Source organism: Bos javanicus, chromosome 17 (assembly GCF_032452875.1).
Source record: "Bos javanicus breed banteng chromosome 17, ARS-OSU_banteng_1.0, whole genome shotgun sequence".
Classification (NCBI taxonomy): domain Eukaryota; kingdom Metazoa; phylum Chordata; class Mammalia; order Artiodactyla; family Bovidae; genus Bos; species Bos javanicus.
The window spans coordinates 46,701,356-46,716,174 of NC_083884.1; the positions used below are offsets into that span (position 1 = coordinate 46,701,356).

General features: G+C 42.5%; 1 protein-coding gene, 1 non-coding gene and 1 pseudogene across 3 annotated transcripts in view; 2 read left to right on the forward strand and 1 right to left on the reverse strand.

The window, feature by feature from the left end:
• The window catches only part of ADGRD1 (adhesion G protein-coupled receptor D1), a 176,890-nt gene extending 163,710 nt beyond the window's left edge, over positions 1-13,180 (reverse strand). Inside the window, exons 1-4 of one of the 2 annotated variants that reach the window (XM_061384498.1) lie at positions 12,492-13,180; positions 12,366-12,402; positions 3,561-3,644; positions 1,293-1,388 (exon numbers count right to left, since the gene is read on the reverse strand). In XM_061384498.1, the coding sequence (XP_061240482.1) occupies positions 1,293-1,388; positions 3,561-3,644; positions 12,366-12,402; positions 12,492-12,557 (283 nt within the window). In that variant the 5' untranslated portion in view covers positions 12,558-13,180. The remainder of the gene's footprint in view (positions 1-1,292; positions 1,389-3,560; positions 3,645-12,365; positions 12,403-12,491) is intronic. The other variant, XM_061384499.1, reaches the window with a different exon arrangement.
• On the forward strand, positions 8,232-8,304 carry TRNAW-CCA (transfer RNA tryptophan (anticodon CCA)). The gene has a single exon. It is a non-coding gene; the product is annotated as a tRNA-Trp (tRNA).
• Positions 11,043-11,573, forward strand: LOC133228725 (translation machinery-associated protein 7-like; annotated as a pseudogene).
• Positions 13,181-14,819: the final 1,639 nt, after the last annotated feature.

The following is a 14,819-nucleotide window of genomic DNA, read 5'->3' on the forward strand; positions in this document are numbered from 1 at the left end:
AGGCTCTAGGAGGGAAACTCAGAGCCACACTTCGAGGCACCCAGCAGAGCCTGCCAGTGACTGGACTGCAGGGCCAGTAGTCCTGGCGGGGACGCCAGCTCCCCCATCATTTTGTTTGTCCCATTCCGATAGCAGACCTCTCTGATGGTGTCAGTGTGATGTACATGGTTTACAGAATAGATAAGGGAAGACTCTAAAAGCCAAGGGTGATGAGTCACACATGATTGACTGGGACCAAAGCCACCCAGATGCCGCCCCTGCCCTGTGGCAGCTGCGTCCTGCCCTTAGAGCTGGTGGTCCAGCTGAAGATGGACAGAAGCGCCAGGAGAACTTTGACTTGACCACTACCCCAGGTCAGATTCTCTAGCAACCACTGGCATGTAGATACCAACCTGAAGGACTTCAACATCTTTCCTTATTGTTTTAAATTCATTTTTTTTAATCTATCTCGTTTATTGCTGGGGGTGGGGAATCTATATATTACATAGTTAAAATGGGCAACTTGAAGTTGCAGGATTGAATGAGGCTGTATAATCCCCTAAACCAGACTATTTGCTTGGCAAAATTAATTTTGGAAGTGAAACATCCCATAGTTGAAAGAACGATCAGGTTATATATTTTTTAAAAGGTCAGGAGCAAGACCTAAGTTATCTGAGCCAGCTTTCCATACTGACCAGAAAGCTGCCCAATTGCTACTATCTGTCCTGTTCTGTGCTGCCTAAGAAAAATCTGAAACATGTGGTCCTTGGAGGTTATTAAATAAGATAATCATTTAACCATGACTCTTGTGGGTGTGTCTTTTAGAAAACAGCTTCTAATGATTAAAAAAAAAAAAATTCCAGCTACAGAAGAAATGCTGATTCTAGTGTTTGCAAGACATCAAATTTTTGATGAGGTATTTTAAAATTGACTTTAATTTTTCATTTCAAGGGCATGTTTTTCCTTCTCAAAAGAATATAATCCATTAAAAAATCCAAACAAGGTTTATTTTTTGGAAACTATCTCATCTTATGTCTGTACTGTTCTGAAAGTAAGCTGCTGGTTTGGAAGACCCCGGTTGCTTGAAAGTGCATAGACACCCCCTACCCGACTATCCTTCAGTCTGTGATATTTCCTTTAGAATTAAGCCGCAGTCTTAAGTTCTTACCATCAAATACCCTGACTCTTTGGCTCTTGGGGAGATATTTGCTCATTTGCTAGTCAAGATATAGTGAATTCATATAGAACCAGATCGGATTGGCCTTTCAATTCATTGCAGATCCAAACTTAACACAGAAGTAACACATGCTCACCTACAGTTGCAGAGAAATTTGAGTAGGCAGAGTCATTGGTATAAACAAAGGTAGAATTATGAGAAGGGAGCACAGTGAGGTTGTGGGTTCGTGATGCTGGGTGAAACAACAAAAAAAAAGCACAATGAATGAGTGACACAAAAAACAAATGGAACCGACATATCTCTCAACATAATACACACCCATAAGCGTGCTTCCATCCCACAAACAGCTCGGGTTCTCTCTCCCAGCCCCACCTCCTTCTTACTTATTCAGTCAACATTATGGCAACTCCAGCAGCCCCATACTGTCCCCAAGCTAGGGTGCTGTGGCTGTTGTATTTGGTTCCAATGTGCTGGCCCCAACTCCCATTCAGATACTTTAGTTGAGAGATATGAAATTGAACTCGGCCACGAAGTAGCCTTAACAAAAAGGATTAACGGTTGTGATGTCACAAGAACTGATGAAACAGAAGCACAGCATGAAAACAACTACACGTTATTACAACAAATGGACAAAACAACAGAGATTTAATTCAGCAACAAATAACAAAGCAGTGCATCCATGCAATAATTTCCAACACCATTCAACCGTCCCCAGCAGTAAAATGTGCTGATGGATTCTATTCCTTTTTCTTTTTGCCTTAAGAAACCTGTAATCAAATTGAAATATGCCAGCAGTGCACTATAACATAAAGAATAGATCCCGTGGAAAAGGGCAGTGAAACCTTTATTATTCGAGTGTTTGGGGACAAACACCAATGTAGTTTGAGTTTTATGGGAAATTAATATTTTGGGTGAACAAAATCCAACCACAATGTAATTGTATCTGATAACCTATGACAATGAGATGAGTTGACAGGGTGAGGAGAGAACTATACGGATCATTATTTGAACTCTTGTTTAAAGTAATTACGGAAATGTTAGCACCCAGGTCCTAAACACGGAGCTATTTTGACAATGCATTTTCCAGTTGGAATGATCTCCTTTCAAAGGCTTTAAAATAAAAGCCCTGAGAAGAGAAAATTAGATTATGACAAGGGAAAGCCATTTCTTTTGACCCGAGATAGTCACAAAATGAACTGCCACAGGAACAGTCCATCGCTATAGCACAGACTATTTGGAGAATATATGAAGCCCCAGTGGTTCAGTGTAAGTTTTCATCATGGCCGCCATTGCTGCCCAACATGCAGGCAAGGAAGAGATAATGCCAGATGAAGGCAGGGCTTTGGGTAGCCCTGCACAGGAGGATAGCATCCTTCTGGAGGGCCCTGCTCTTTGAGTGCTTCTAAGGATGCCAACAACAGAGACATTCACTGTAATACTTCCTGATTTGCAAAGTTTAAGAAAGACATTTTAGAATCTGAAGTGACAATTTATGGCAGCACATGACGTCCTGGGAATAAGGAACAAATCAGTGTATTGGTGTGAGAATCCTAATAAGCAGCAATGTGGGTTTTTTTTTTTTTTTAATCCATTGCAAAGAACCAGTACAGACAATCTGAGCATGTGCTAGCATGGTTGTACATAAGCCTCCTGCTGTACAAATCAACTGGACATAATCAAGAGGAATAAAAATTAAAATGTCAGAACATCCCAAATTGCTCAAAACTTACACTTTAAAAAATCTTATTGGAATGGAAAAAGTACTCAGGGCTGTCTGGGGTTTCTCCTTCCGGTAAAAGTCTGAACTGAGTCAGATAGAAACTTTATTTTCCATGGAATTGCAGACCACTGGAATCATCTTAGGTGATGTTCGATCTTCTCAAGGCGTGGGGGTTGAGGGGGGCTATCAGTGAAGCATGGAAGAGCTGATGGGTAGGTGGGATTACCTTTGCTAAATGAAATTGTGACCCCACAAACAGGGCATTAGTCTTCACTGGCACAATCCTTGGCCCTAGGTTCAGATGGGCCCCTGCTTTGGCAGGCGTGTAGATTATACCATTTGTGTCTACCTAGAAAACATACATCCTGACTCGTACAGAGGTTGATCCATCAGGTACAAGTTAAAGCTGAAAACTGCTGCTTTTGTTTTAAGGTTGTTGGAGAAAATGCACATCTTAATATTTTGAAACATAAATGTTTTCTTTTAATCATAAAAACATATAAAACTTCTAGTGAAAATACTTTGCAATAACAATTATTAAGGGGAAGCAACACAAATATCTATTCATCTCTGTCATCCTGGCTTCACAGCTGATGCTGTTTGTTGTTCCCTGTCTCTCTAGACTGCCCCTGATTCCTGAGAGATGCCCATGGGGCCCCAGTTTCTGTTTCCACCCCTGTCTACCTCCAGTTGTCTCCTGAAGTTCGTGGATCCCGTCCACATTTTCCAATGGCCAGTAATGGGAAGCAGAAGCCAGGACCTCAAACCCTTGAGGGAAAAAAGAATAAGAATGTTACATCACTATTAGGAAAGAAAGAGCTGGACATAAGGAGCTACTTACTACCTACATCAGGAATTGCGGGAAGAGTTAATTATCAGAGTGACTGCGGAGGTACTCAAAATGTCTTTGAATAGATTCGACACACACTCCCAGGTTTCAAAAACTCAATAAACTAAAAATAAATGAATATTTTTACAGGATAAAACATACTAAATAGGAATAGATACCTTTTAGCCCAAAGAAAATAAAAGCCATTCTGCCTAATGGCACAACACATGAAGCATGCCCACATGTGTCAGAGAAAAAGATAAGAATGTCCATTATCCCACCGTTAGTTCCTATGCTTTAAGAGAAATAGCTGATGCAATCAGACAAGAGAGAAAAAAAGGCTGAAAAAGAGGAGGAAGCCAGCAGCTATATTGTGCAGACATCGTGTGAGATTCTTTACAAATACATCCTCATTTCAGTCTAACAATAATCTATAAAATAATTGTACTTCTAGCCATATGTTAAGACAAGGAATACAATGCCACCTCAGTAGTCACCCAGCCAACTGGTTTTAGATACAGTCCTCCATATACATCTCCTGAATTGATCTTGATCTTTCTATTTTTGCTCTGCTTCCTCCATACTAAAAATCAATCCTTTAAAAGTCTCCTTTAGGGTCCTTGTACTTTGAGTAGACATCATATTGTGCAGACATGTTCTTTTTTATTCTGCTCTTCTCACTTAATATCATATGAATTATTTCATTTTTTTTTTCTCTCTAACTCTCATAATGGAATTTGGGTAATAGTCTCTGGAGAGGCTGCACCATCACACACTCAACTGTTCTCCTAACTTGAATCTTCTCTTGGATTAATTCTCTGTGAACAGTTCCCAGAAATGGAAATAAAGATCCAGATGACTAAATAATAATCAACTGCCTTCAGTGTCTGCCAGGTCCCAGTAAAGTTAAAATTACCAAAGTAATCTTTGTGTTGTTCATTGTAAAAAATATTTTTTAAGAAGAGATAATATGATCATTATTTTCAAATGATGTATGCCTGATAATGAAAATGAAAAACTATTACAAATAAGAAAAGAATTTAGTAAGTGAAAAACTGTTACAAATGGTAAAAGAATTTAGTAAGGAGGCTGATACAAATTAAACATGCAAATGTGAATAGCTCTCTTGTATTCATATAATAATGCTAAAAAAAATAGAAGAAAGGTTTTAATTTATAAATGCAATCAATAAAGAGAAGACATTTAAGGACAAAAGAATAAGAACTACACAACATTCTCACGAAGAAAACAATCAAATCATACTGAAGGATGTAAAAGAACCCTTGAATAAATGAAGGGCTTCCCTGGTAGCTCAGCTGGTAAAGAATCCGCCTGAAATGCAGGAGACACCGGTTGACTTGACCTATTCTTAATAAAGAAAACTCAAAAATCAAAAAATATCTACTAAATATTCTCAACATCTCTAATTATCAAAAATACAACATTAATTATCAAAAATTAAAAATACAGTGAGGTACCACCTCACACCAACCAGAATAGCCATCATAAAAAAGTCTACACATAATGAATGCTGGAAAGTGTGGAGAAAATGGAACTCTCCCACACTGTTGGTGGGAATATAAATTGGTGCAGTCACTATGGAAAGCAGTATGGAGGTTCTTTAAAAAACTGAAAATAGAACCACCATATGACCCAGAAATCCCATTCCTGGGCACATATCCAGAGAAAACTCTAATTCAAAAAGATGCATGCACCCCCAGTGTTCATTTCAGCACTATTTAGAACAGTCTAGACATGGAAGCAACTTAAGTGTCCATCACCAGATGAATGGATAAAGAAGAAGTGGTACATATGTATACAATGGAGTACAATTCAGCCATAAAAAACAACGAGATAATGCCATTTGCATCAACATGGATGGACCTTAGAGATTATCTTACTAAGTGAAGTAAACAAGGCAGAGAAAGACAAATGCTAAATGATATCACTTATATGTGGAATCGAAAAAAAAAAAAGATACAAATTAAGTTATTTACAAAACAGAAATAGACTCACAAACATGGAAAATTAACATATGGTTACCAAAGGGGAAAGTAGGGGAAGGGATAAATTACAAATTTGGGATTAAAATATATATACTACTATATACAAAATAGACATAGACAGTTCAAGGAAAAAGAAATACAAATTACTTTTAGAAATATAAGAAGTTCAACCATGCTGATAATTTTAAAAAGCATGTTAAAACTACAGCGAGCTAGCCTATTCACTTATCAGACTGGCAAATGAAAAGTTACACTTATTAGAAGACTTAAGTATCCCTTGGACTGCAAGGAGATCAAACCATTCAATCCTAAAGGAAAAAAACCCTGAATATTCATTAGGAAGGACTGTTACTGAAGCTGAAGCTCCAATACTTTGGCCACCTGATGCAAAGAGGCAACTCATTGGAACAGACCCTGATGCTGGGAAAGACTGAAGGCAAAAGGAGAAGGGGGTGGCAGAGGATGAGTTGGTTAGATAGCATCACTGACTCAATGGACATGAATCTGAGCAAACTCCAGGAGATAGTGGAGGACAGAGGAGCCTGGTAAGCTACAGTCCATGAGGTCACAAAGAGTCAGACAGGACTTACTGACTGAACAACAACACACTGAAGTGGGCAAGTTCTACCACCTTTTCTGGTGGGGGTTCACCTTTCTGGAGGGCAATATCTATCAAAATCTTAAGCTCACATGATGCTTGACCTAGCAATTTAATTCCCAGAAATTTATTCTGAAGATCTAGCATATTCTCATGCATATGATCAAAGACCTATGTACAAGGGTATTTGTTGCAGAATTTTTAAAATAGTAACAGAAACCTGCAAACAGCCTACATGCTCATTTACAGAGGGCTGGCTAAATAAATATGGAACATCTATATAATGATCTAGGGTGTAACTAGGATAAATAATGATGCTGATTTACATGTACTGACATAGAATATTCTTTAGTCGTATTGTTAAGATAAAAAAAATCAAGGTGAGAAAAATATGTATATTGTGAACTATTTTGTGTAAAATACAGTGTTTCAGAGGGCAGGGAAAAGAGAAAGAGGGGGTGCTTGGCTGTGTACTCTAGAAACTGAGAAGACTCGTTTGGGGTGACAAAATTGAGAAATGGGGTGTAAGATGCGAGATTTTCATTTCTGTTTTATTGACTGTTATAGTGAAGTTGCTCAGTCGTGTCCGACTCTTTGTGACCCCGTGGACTGTAGCCTACCAGGCTTCTCCGTCCATGGGATTCTCCAGGCAAGAATACTGGAGTGGGTTACCATTTCCTTCTCCAGGGGATCTTCCCGACCCAAGGATCGAACCTGGGTGTCCCACATTGGAGGCAGACGCTTTAACCTCTGAGCCACCAGGGAAGCAATTGAATGTTAGGACCTGTATTTTAACAACCATTTAAGTCTTGCTTTCACAATTAAAGTGACCGTAGATAATGTCCATATGAAATTTTCAGAGAAAACTGAAGCACTCCATCTAACATCTGAATTTCTACCAGGATGCCAAACATGTGCCCAGGTCCAGATTATCGGGTTCTTTTTTCAGTTTGCATCTGTGAGGCTGTCCCTTCAGGGTTATGTACATGCATCAAAAATGGAAGCCAAGAATCTAGCTAATTCTACAATAGGGGCCACAGAGAGGTAGCTGTGTGCACAACTAACTCTCTTGTACCTGTTAGGGACTTATGTCTCTGGGAAATCAGTGGTTCTATTCCAGGACCTCCACAGTAAGAATATGAAATGCAAAAATCAAAAATATTCATCCCTATTTATACCATGATTTTTTTTCCCTAAAATCTGGGATATTAATTTTGAAGAGGAGAAGACATCATTGACTTGATATTCAACTCATCTGGGGAAAAAAATAGGAAAAGGAAATAACATCTGTTGAGCAAAGAACAGATGTTATATCTTCAGAATTTTCGTCTTCATAAAATGAAGCCTGTGGGTAATAAATTTCTTTCCATTATCAGCTCCACTGAGAAATGGCCATGTCCATCCTGGGCAGGAAGGTTCATAGAATCGAGGGATTGTGTCTTGTTCACATAGAAAGATGCCCCCCCCGCCACCTGCCTGCCAGCCAGTGCCCAGTGATGGGAAGTATCAGTGGTTGGGTGAGGGGGTCTGTGACCAGGAGAGGGCCTGAACGCTACCCACCAAATGGCCCAGATGTAACTATCAACACTGAGTTTGTCCAGTAAGTCATGAAGGAGGTACACACTGAAATATCCATGAGGGCCAGGGGCATGAGGAGTTACCTGCAGGGAGGCCAGGGATGATGCTCACTGTGGCTTCCGACTTGGAAGGCACAGGTGATCAGAAAAGGTGCTGGGAACACACACCGGGACCACCCCGGTTTCTCACTCCCAGGTCTCAGGGCAGTGGCGGCTGGGCGGGGAAGAAAATGAGTGTCCTGTCTAAAGAAAGTGACTTCCTCCCAAGCCAATGATCCCACCTCCGTAGGAGGATATGCCTAGTATTGCCAGGTCTCCCACTTTCAAAAAGAAGTCAGAGGGACTTCCCTGGTGGTCCAGTGGCTAAGATTCCACACTCCAAATGCGGAGGGTCCAGGTTCAATTCCTGGTTGGGGAACTAGATCTCACAGGCCACAACGAAGGGTTTGCATGCCATAGCTAAAGATCCCACATGCACAACTAAGACACAGAGCAGCCAAATATATAAATACTAAATAAATATTTTTTAAATCAGAAATACATATTTTTTTAATTTGAAATCTCCCCACATGGTAATGTCAGCAATTTAGGTTTTTTTTATTAATTAAAACATTATGTGGCATTAACAAGACATATCAAGGAAATTAATTGAACACATAGATTTCCTTTTACAACCTAAAGAGTAAACAATCCATAAACCTAAAAGTGTCAGAAGAAAAGGGTTTCATTTTTTTGTGAATTAGACACTTCAGCTATTTTCCCAAAAAGAAGGAGATATGGAATCTTCAGGTTGTACAGTCACCCTGGTTTTCACCAAAGAAACCTAAACAGACTAAATGTCTACTTAGACAAGACAACAGCTGAGGGGTAACACGGTTCATACAGGGTCTTCAAAACATCCCCCAGCCCTAAAAAATAAACTGAGAGAGACAGACTTCCAGCCTAGGTCACAACTATAAAGCAGTTCTTCAGACATACAGATAGCCAACAGGGAAAGGAAAAGATACTAAACATCAGAGAAATGCAAATCAAAAGTGCAAAACTCACACCAGTCAGAATCGCCATCATCAAAGTGTCTACGACTAAATAAATGCTGGTGAGGGTGTGGAGAAAAGGGAACCCTCCTACACCGTTGGTGGGAATGTAAGTTGGTGCAGCCACTATGGAGAATAGCATGGGGTTCCTCCAAAAGCTAAAAACAGAGTTACCATACCATCCTGAAATACCACTCCTGGATATTTATCCAGAGAAAACTCTAATTCAAAAAGACGAATGCACCCTTATTTCACAGCAGCAGTATTTACAATAGCCAAGACATGGAAATAACCTAAATGTCTATTGACAGATGAATGGATAAAGAAGATGTGGCCTGTGTAAGCAGTGGAATGTTATTCAGTCATGAAAAAAAGTGAAATAATGCCATTTGCAGCAACATGGATGCAACAAGAGACTCTTATACTAAATGAGGTAAGTCAGACAGAGAAAGACAAATACCATATGATATCACTTACATGTGGAATCTAAAATATGACCACAAATGAACTTAGCTATGAAACAAACACACGCACAGACATAGAGAACAGACTTGTGATTGTCAAGGTGGCAGGGAGTGAAGGAAGGGATGGATTGGGAGTTGGGGGTTAGCAGATGCAAACTATTACATATACAATGGATAAACAATAAGATCCTACTGTATAGCACAGGAAACTATATTCAATATTTCATGATAAACCATAATGGGAAAGAGTATGATAAATATATATATATACATATATATATACATACGCATGTACGTATGTATAACTGAATCACTTTGCACTACAGCAGAAATTAACACGACATGGCAAATCAACTATAGTTCAATAAAATACATTTAAAAAAAATCAGTTCTTCAGGAATAATTTCTCATCCATATTTAATGTTTCGTTGATCCAGTTTGGTGAGGGGGGAGGGACGGAGGGGTATCAATACTCAGAAAGAAAGTTAATAATAGCTTTTGTTTTTCCTTTTCAGTTTTTCTTCCAGATTTTTCTATTCCATCCTTTCCCTGTTACTTACTCTCTGTGTCAGTAGAGGGAAGCCCTCACCCCTTGAATGTGTGGAGGGAAATATGTCTCCAGGGTTCCACTGACTTCACTGGACAGAAATCTACACCACACAGAGGAAAACCGGTCCCTGCCAATCCCATGCCAACCGCGGTCCCCTCCTGTTTGGCCCACGACACACCGAGTTCATGCCACAGCAGGACTCCCTGCTGTCGCCCCTGCCCAGAAGTCCCCTTGCTCTCTTGCTGTGCATAACCAGCTCTGTCTTTCAAGCCTCGGTCCACGGGACATACCCTCTGAGAGGCCTGCCCTGATCACCTTTTATCGCCCACCATCCACTCTTTCTACCAACCTCCTTGTTTGTCTTCCCATGGCACTCACACTATAATTTAAAAGTTTTTGTTTGTTAGTATATTTGTAGTCTGTCTCCTCTATCAGACTCTTTGCAACTTGAGTGCAAAGACTGTTCTGTTTGTACCATATCCCAGTTGTTTAAAACAAGGCCTGGTGTGTATGTGTGTGTGTGTGTACATGTATGTGTCAGAAATCCGGGTTTTTGAACTTGAACTCTCCCCACCCAGGTTTCAGTGTCTACTGCTCCTTTTTAGTAACATGTCTGTGATCGTCAGTATTAGTATGATTTCTCTAAGGTAGTTAGTTGACCAACAGAAAAAGATCTTCTACACTAACTTAGGATGTGAAAGGAACAGTCTCTCTATGAAACCAAGGCTGGATTCAAGCTGCTCCTTGAAGCTGAGAGCCTAGGATGCGAGTGCATGTGGGGAGATGTGGCCAAAGGCACAATGTGGGAACGCCCCTTTAGCTCTCTTTCCTCCCTGATGGGGCTGGGGTCTCAGGACTGCTTTGTTCACTCTGCCTGATGTTCTTGGCCAGACCCCTCCCCTCATCTCTCCTGGGAAATCCGCGTGAGCTATGAGGCGTGGGTTAGCGGTAGGGCTCACACAGCCTCCCTCTAGTGCAATGCTAGATGATTTATTTATCCCCAAATCATTCAGCATTTTGGCCAAGGAAAGGGGAGCCGGTGAAAATTTACCAGCTTCGCATCCTTTTCAACGGAAGACTGAACTTGAATGTGCAGATAAAAAGAAACAGCAGCACAACCTGGAAGGGTCTGGGAAAGGGGCGGCAGGTGCTATGTTGAGCTGCCAAGGTGGCAAGAAGAAGCCCCTGAAGCAGCCCAAGAAGCAGCTCAGGAGACGGATAAGGAAGATAAGACATCCAAGCTGAAACAGGAGGAGGAGCAGAAGAAATCGGAGGAACTAAAAGGGAAGGCTGCCAGGGAAACGCCCCTGGCCACAGGTGGAATAAAGAAATCTGGAGAAACATCTGCTGGTCCTGGTGCCTGAGGCAATGACAACCCTTAATCCCGTTTCTGCTTAAACATCTGGATTCCCTGCCATAATGTGTGATGCCACCTATAGCTAGGAGGAAGTGTTGTCTTGGAACCTGTTCTCCATTTAAGGATAAACTTGCAGATAAAGACAGGGAGATGACAGGATGCCCACCGTGAGGGCCGCGTCACTCCAACGGGGACAGACCCCCCACCCCACGTCCACCTTCACCCAGCACCAAGCTGGCGCTCCCACCAGACCGGGGTCCATCTCCTGGAACCTGGATTCACACAGTGGGGATGCTGTGCCCACCATCTCTAGTGGGTTGTGGAGGCAGCAGGGCTGCTCTAGACAAGAATCACGGCCAGAAGCACGCTCACCCCCAGGCCAGTGTTGCTCTCATGGCTCCCAGGCAAAGACTTGGGGATGTTAGTGTGAGGTCCCCTCCACCATGCATGCACCAGCCAAGCAGCAAATGGGAACAAGGACCAGTAAGTGCACCCCTGCCATGGTCCCAGAGACCTCCTTCTCTGGGAAGGAGCAAGGAAAAGTTTCTCGCTTCTTCCGTCCTCCCCGTGGAAAGCCTCATGGTGAGGCATCCAGACAGGACTCACGATGGCAAAGGGAAAGCGAACCCAGCCGGGGGTGGGTGAGGGGTTTCCTCGGAGGGGCTGGAGCAGTCAAGCTCCCGTCGGAGAGATGTGGACAAAAGAGGGCAGGGACAAAAGGATGGGGACAAAAGCTGCTCTAAGGCAGCTCAAGTGAATCTGCGCTGGAGACGCACGACATGAGTCAAGGACAGAAGATGCTTCACCTACGAACATCCCATTTCCTGAATCACAAGTGTTCAGATGCCCAAGAGCGAGAGGCTCGGGGCGCAGAGAGACCTGCTTCTCCAAATCAGAGGTGGAGGACGATGAATGACCCAGGGGACAAGGTGTCAGGACAGCTGGTGGGGCCAGCGGAGCCCAAGAAGGGCTCCTTCCCCAAGAGCCTCAGAGACACACAAGCAAACTGCCTCCAGACCCCAGACTGGGCAGGAAGAACAGGTAGTGAGCAGAAGATGGGGGAAGCTGCCTTACCTGGATGGACGTGTGACCTGGTGTGGGCCCCGCGCACCTGCACACAAAACATCACACTATAAGACACGAGCAACCTCCCAGCAGAAATCTGTTCCCGACTCGACGAGCACCGCCTGGGGACGTTACCTGAAAATCACAATAAAATAACAGCAGCCAGGAGTGCCAGCAGCAAAGAGGCAGCAGCTTCTTCATGGTTTTTTCAGAGGTGAAAATATGATCCAAGTGGAATTCCTGAGGGTCTGTGACAGAGTTGCCTTTAACTTTCACTTCTTTGGGAAAGGGACATTGTCACAGGTTCCAGAAAGAAGAACACCATCTGTTTAGCTAGAGTTTGTGAACTTCAGAGTGAGGGCAGAGTCGTGGAGAGTTAAGAGGTGTTTCTTGCCTGTCTCCAAACTTCAGAGTCTTCGGTGGTCAATAAACACATTGGAGCGACCAACCGGCCCTGGGATGAGGGGAGGAGAAACTGCTTCCGATCCAAACTCCTGAAAAGCTATCCAGGGCTGGGACTGCAGTGGCGAGGCTCAGGGGGCAATCTTGGGTCCCTCACGGTTTTCTTTTGCTGTCAAGAGCCGTCATTTGTCCCCATTCAGGTCTGGAGTTGGACATTGCCCTTTTTCCTGGAAGCGGGAGGAATTGTGTCTGGAGCTCCCGGGGCTCTCCGGCCAGCGCGTTGCTGCCTAAGTTCTTCTGGTGTGACTCAGGCTTACACCTCCGTCTGTCCCCCGGCACGGCTCTCGGGGTGGAGAGAGTGAGTGATGTAAGGCTCTCTCCTCAAACTTTGTTCAGCTCTGCTCCTCTGTTTATATCCCACGGCTGCTGGATCCTTTCTGGGTCCTAACACCGGTCTGTTAAGAAGAACTGGGAATTATTTTCAGGATCTGCGGTTCTGAAGCAGAGCAGACAGAGCCAGGGTGTGGACATACCTTAGCTGCCTTCCCTTAACACCCTCAAAGTCAGTGTAAATACTAATAAATACAAAACATACAACAGACAATAAACTCTGTTTACAGCTGAGTCTTCTTTGCCCAAAGAAAAAAGTAAGGTGATCTAGGGATGGAAAAAAAAAAAACACCCACACCCATTCTCCAGCTCAAGCCCTCCACAGGATGCTGGCCACTTTTCTCTTTAACCCTTTCAGAGATTAATGAAACTGTTTACAAGGTGCACTGGGCCATTACACCAAACCCCACATCTCCCCCCCAGCCACAGCATCCAGGGACCCTTAGCCAGCCTCATCTTACTTTACTAGAAACTAAAACTTTAATCTATATTGCATACATGTCCACACACACACACCATTAAGTAACACAGTTAACCTACACAAATACCAACTCGTGTCTCATGCGTTGCAGGCAGATTCTTTACTGTCTGAGCCATCAGGGATGCCCCTAACTAACACACACTTAATTAACTAACACTTACCTCCCTGTACCCTCTCCAACACGTAACTAGCTGTGTGTTCTTAGGCAAGTTACTGAACCTCTCTGTTTCAAATTCCTCATCTGTAAAATGGAGGTAATAGTTTCAGCTCCAAAGAGCTGTAACAAGAAATGAGATGATACATATAAGGCTTTCAAAGCAGTGCTTGGAAAATATGTAGCACTCCATAAACGCTCGCTGTTTTTTGCAAGGAAAAAAAAAAAAATATCACTCAATAAATGCTAGCTGTGATTATTATTATAAAGTAGAAAATAACACTCATTAAATGTTAACTAATATTATCAGCTCCTTCGTCCTGACTTTAAATGGGAACGGAGTCCAAGTACTTCCTAAAGAGGATAAGAAAAATGACCTCCAGTCTCCATGGGGAAGAACAAAAAAAAGTGATGTCAAAACTGTAAAGTGATTATTTTTAACTTGCGCCTGTAGCCCACAACCTCTCAGATGATCTGATAGCCTGAACTTCCCTGCACAGCGGCAGCAGGGTTCCAGAAAATTCCTGCGCACGTTTCTCCATCTCTTCGCACTTGAAAAAAATGGCAGATTCCACTGTCATAACTGCACCTTTATCCTGTAGCCTAGACTGATGGCCTCAGTGGAAACTTACAGCCTTTATCTCTGCATTTCATCTGCTTTCTCTCCTTCCCACCGCCTCCCTCTGGAAGAAAGAGAAAGATGCAAGAGGAGGGGGAGCCAATGCAGACTTTCCTTAGTCCGCTTCTTAATTTACGAAACATTAGACAGATTGCTGATTAAATGGACCTGTCCCATCACTGAGACTGAACCACACTGGCTGTGTTCTTTTTTTAACCATAGAAATCACCATCAACCCAGAGATGGTCATACTGAGTGAAGAAAGTCAGACATGTATCATATGATATTACTTACATGTGGAACCTAAAAAAATGGTACAAATGAACTTGTTTACAAAACAGAAATAGAGTGACAGATGTACACAACAACCTTATGGTTACTGGGTAGAAAGGGGGAGGGATGAATTGGGAGATTGGG